Source organism: Nilaparvata lugens, chromosome 9 (assembly GCF_014356525.2).
Source record: "Nilaparvata lugens isolate BPH chromosome 9, ASM1435652v1, whole genome shotgun sequence".
Lineage (NCBI taxonomy): Eukaryota > Metazoa > Arthropoda > Insecta > Hemiptera > Delphacidae > Nilaparvata > Nilaparvata lugens.
Window position 1 is genome coordinate 36,887,851 of NC_052512.1, and position 5,019 is coordinate 36,892,869.

At 43.7% G+C, this 5,019-nt stretch overlaps 1 protein-coding gene across 1 annotated transcript; it reads left to right on the forward strand.

The window, feature by feature from the left end:
* The first annotated feature begins 752 nt into the window (after nucleotides 1–752).
* LOC120352959 (glycine-rich cell wall structural protein 1-like) lies at nucleotides 753–1,202 on the forward strand. The gene has a single exon (XM_039435319.1). It carries the CDS (start codon nucleotides 753–755, stop codon nucleotides 1,200–1,202), a length of 450 nt encoding a protein of 149 aa, XP_039291253.1.
* The last annotated feature ends 3,817 nt before the right edge of the window (nucleotides 1,203–5,019 follow it).

A 5,019-nucleotide genomic window follows, 5' to 3' on the forward strand; every position in this document is an offset into this window, starting at 1 on the left:
TGCCCTACCCTTCACATGCCTGGAGCGCATTTTTATTCTAGGCTTCAGATACCTGGGATGCTTCTTGGATGCTCTTGATGGAGGTAGTTGTGGTTGTTGAACTGGCATCTGTTGGAGAGTTTCGACTAGGTTGGCTAGGGGCTCAGCTAGAGGTTTGAAGTGTTCCACATGTTTCTCTTCTGCAATCCATCTACCCAGCATGATTTCCTTATGTCTCCTTTTGATTTCACGCTTCAACCTAGCAATCTCCAATATGGTAGGAGCAACCTCCTCCAATGTCGGCTTATGGTTCCTTTGTTTGATATACATACTGGTCATTGTTTATCAGTATACTGAGGTCTGAGAGAGCTCAGCTATTTATACATTTTGGACCCATCCCAAGTGCCGAGTGCCACTGACTAAACAGTGACTGAACAGTGACTGAACAGTGACTGAACAGTAATTGAACTGACTGACTGATCAGTAATTGGACTGACTGACTGACCACTGAGTGGATGACCCTGCCGTCCCGCCACAGACACGCTGAACACTGGTGAGCATGGTCCATGTGACAGGAGGAGCTGGGGTCATTGAGAATTCCCATGCTAAATGTCCTAACACTGAGGAGGCGAAGAGGGAGTCGCTGAGAATATCCATCTTCAATGCTACCCTGATCCAGAGCAGCATGGCCATGCTGATCCAGAGCCTTCCATGGACATCCCGATCCAGCAGGTCCACCATGGACACATTAATCTGGTGTGATAGAGATCTCCATGACCATGCAGAGTGACAGGTCCTGCATGACCATCCCGAGCCAGAGTCCCCTATATATGAAGGGCCGCTGCCAAATTAAAGCCATCCTGGCCTCAGCCAGAGGGACGATTGCCAGCCACAGTGGGTCGACTGTTGGTGGCGGGATGGCAGCCGTCGGTGGGGCGACCAGCGGCGGTGTGGTGTCTGGTGGCAGCAGTTGGATGACTGGTGGCGGTGGTTGGATGATTGGCGGTGGTTGGATGATTCGCGGCGGCTGGATGACTGGTGGTGGTGGGGTGACTGGCGGCGGTTGGATGACTGGTGGTGGTGGTGGGGTGACTGGTGGCAGTGGTTGGATGACTGGCAGTGATGGTGGGGTAACTGGTGGCGGTGGTGAGGTGACTGGTGGCGGCAGTTGGAAGTCTGGCGGCAGTGGGGTGACTGGTGGCTGCGGCGAGATGAGTAGCTGACTGACAAATGAGCCGACCCCTAGATTATTTGTGTGAGGCAGCTCATAATGGCTGAAGCAGGACCCATCATCACTGAGATGACTTCATTAGATATTGCTCTCAGCCATCTTCAACAAAGCAATGATTGGTTAGGTTCTGAAATGGTATGATAGGTTAAGGAATGGTTAGGATAGGTTAGGTTGGGTTGGTTAGGTTCGGTTGGAAAAGGTTAGGTTGGATTAGTTTTGGTTTGGTTAGGCTAAGTACAGTAGGAATGGGAACAAATAAGGAGTTGTAGTAGCAGCAGTACTAGTTGGAGTAGTACTAGCAGGAGTTGTAGTGCTAGCAGGAGTTGTAGCACTAGCTTGAGTAGTTGTCTAGAGTCCAGAGTCCAGAAGTCCAGAGTTCAAAGTCCAGGGTCCAGAGTCCAGAGTCAAGAAGTCTAGAGTCCAGAGTCCAGAAGTCCAGAGTTCAAAGTCCAGGGTCCAGAGTTCAGAGCCCCAAGTTCAGAGTTCAGAGCCCCAAGTTCAGAGTTCTGAGCCCCAAGTTCAGAGTTCAGAGCCCCGAGTTCAGAGTTCAGAGTTCAGAGTTCAGAGTGTTCAGAGTTCATATAGGTAAGAAATCACCTTGCTATGCTTCCAACGAAGGCTGTTTCAACGACCCCCATTCCACCTCCCCAGTCACATGACCAATGACCACGCCCACCAGTCATTATCAGCATCCACTTCCTGTTCCAACTGTTCCAACAAGTCTGTATGACGTCATCTCTCAACTATGCCTATACATCTCAATAATGTTCCCACTGTAGGGCTGAGAGAGAGAGAGTGACAGATAGTGAGAGAGAAAGAGAGTGAACAGTGAGTGATCAGTGAGTGGTCAGTGATTGAACAGTGACTGAACAGTGACTGAACAGTAACTGAACAGTGACTGAACAGTAACTGAACAGTGACTGAACAGTCACTGAACAGTGACTGAACAGTCACTGAACAGTAACTGAACAGTGACTGATCAGTAATTGAACTGACTGACTGACCACTGAGTGGACGACCCAATTATGCCATACAGACATGATGGTCCATGTGACAGGAGGAGTGAGGGTCATTGAGAATGTCCATGTTAATAAGTCATGTCTAAACACAGAGGAGGGTAGTGGGGTCGTTGAAAATATCTATCTTCAATGCCATTTTGATCTCTAGAGCAGCATGGCCATGTTGATCTAGAGTCTCCCATGGACATCTTGATCCAGTAGGTCTACCATGGACATATTCATCTGGTGTGATCTCATTACTACACAAAAATCACACACACATACTGGCGACACGACTGCACAAGACACAATGTCCCACTCCTTGAAGAACAACTCCTTTTATAGCCCCTCAGTTCAAGATCCCCAGTGATTTATTTTCCATTTATTCCCGATTTTATGTGTTTTTTTATTTTTTTTTATTTTATTTATTTATTTTTTTTTATTCTTTTTATTTTTATTTTTTTTTAATTTTTCTTTCATGTTTTTAAATTATTTTTTTTTTTTTAGGTTAGGTCTGATCAACTTGGGTGACCTTGAGGTTAGGTTTGGTCAACTTGGGTGACCTTGAGGTTAGGTTTGGTTGACTTGGGTGACCTTGAGGTTAGGTTTGGTCGACTTGGGTGACCTTGAGGTTAGGTTTGGTAGGCTTGGGTGACCTTGAGGTAAGGGGGACTCTGGGACACTTGTGTCCCAGAGTCCCCTTTTTGTTACTACTTCTACTCGTGATTATAGTGTTGGCAGCACTGAACTGCCTGTTAAGAGCTTACTTGTTTCACTGTGTAGTTAAATAGATTTTATTTGATGTTTTAATTAGATTTTGCTCCAATAGTAGTGACTATTAGTAAATATATGTAGCTAGTGAGTGTTTCTTACATGTGCATTCGATTCGGACTGCCGGTATGTATTTATTGTACTGCTTCGCCCCTGATAACCTCAACTATTCCAACTACTGTATTTCATTGCTGTTACACTTGCAATTACAAGTAACTGCTCGTCTCGAATGAACGCGGTAAACACGGCAATATTGACTTGTACTGAGTGATAGAATTGTTACTGCTAGAGTTGTTGACGTGAAATTGTGCTTACCGTCTCGATAAAAGATAAAGATAACTAGATAAGAGCTAGTGTACGGCTGTCTATTAGATTTCAGAATTCGAGTGTTATCGCTTATCGCTTCAGATAAGGGCTCCCCGTAGAGCTATGGAATTCTTTCTTTCGCCGGTTTCTGGCGTCTTGCGTTTCCTTGGCAACGAAGCAGTGTTTGCTTGATTGTTTCCACTGAGCAGCGGTTCGAAGGCAGTTGCACACAGGCGCCAGTTTTGAAAACTAATTTTGAAAACAACTATTTGCGGGTCTACGTTTAATTATTATCTGAATCTGTTTTGACAACTGTGAGAGTCTACTGATCTTATTACCCCCTGTAACTTAAATTTCTTTTCCTTTCCTATATTCCTTTTCTCTTCAGGAGCTTCCATATTTCCCTGCTTTGACCGCTCTCTTGGCACTTTCACTTCCTTTCTATTTCTCCTTTACTCTGGTAATGAAATATTTGGTCATCACTGAATAGTTGTTTTCCTCTCAAGTAGCATCACCTCGTCAAAATTATGGAAGAAATTATACTGGGGCTAACAAACAAAGGAAACAAAAGATTTCTTATAAAGTATTCATTCAGAAAATGTAATGTCAAGTCTTCTGGGCAAATTGTATGGCGCTGCCTGAGCAAGTCATGTAAAGTGACACTAGTTACTGACGATTTGGTGAAAGATATCATTGAGATTAAGATGATCATTCACATCCTTCTCTCACAAACACAGAAGTGGATTCAATTGGTTTGTGTTCAACACCGACAAACACTTCTCTCAGTTATGGACCGTTTTTGTAATAATGAAGATAGTCTCGTTGATGGGGATACTCAAACTATTCCTCATGAATTGATAACTGGAATGAAATGCTTAGAAGAGAGATTGCTACTTTGCGTGAACAATGGATGCTGCTATAAATAGATCTATAGCTAATGATCTACGAATTCTAGAGCTTACGGATAGGGAAATGTTTGATTTCAGTGCTCAGTGCACTCCTACAGAATCCAATATCTGTCAATCCTGTAATGGTGTATTAGGCAAGACTTCATCTGTCTGCAGTGCAAGCACTCAGACGGAAAAATTGATAATAGAAGAGGGTTATCAGTGCACTGACACTCTTGGCTCTACTCAGGAACAAGATGGCGCTACGCAGACTAGTGTGGAAAATGGTGAAATTATTCCTCATGTGCTTCCTTATGGTCTGGACAAAAGTCATCTTGACCTCCTACTTGAAGAGAATGTGAGTCTCATGGACCAATAATATCTATAGGCATGAGCTAGAGAAGGCAAGGAAAATTCAATCTCAAATGGAAGATCTTACTGTTGCTTTCAACACATCAAGAAGTGAACATTTGAGCTCTTGCGATTCGCCTACAAACGTAGATATTATGTTAGAATATGGGCTGATAGTCATGGGAGAGGAATAAACGATGCTCTTGACAATTACTTCCTTCAAATTATAAATCTACCACCCACATTGCACCAGGTGCTCCAATGGAGATTGTTATCGAGAATATGCTCTGCAAACGTGAAATTGAGAGCACTAAATCAAGTGACTATGTAGTTTTGATAGGAGGCACAAATAGTTTCAGTGCTGATGGAATACAGAGGATCTCTTGAAAAACTTTACAGAACGTCTTGTGAAAGTGATAGAGCATACAAGCAACAAACTTTATTCTCACTACTGTTCCATATAGATACGATCTTCGAGAGAATTCGATAGAAAACA

Excerpts from the sequence above, each read along its gene's own strand:
- LOC120352959 (XM_039435319.1), top strand. The coding sequence starts at position 753 with ATGACCATGCAGAGTGACAGGTCCTGCATGACCATCCCGAGCCAGAGT.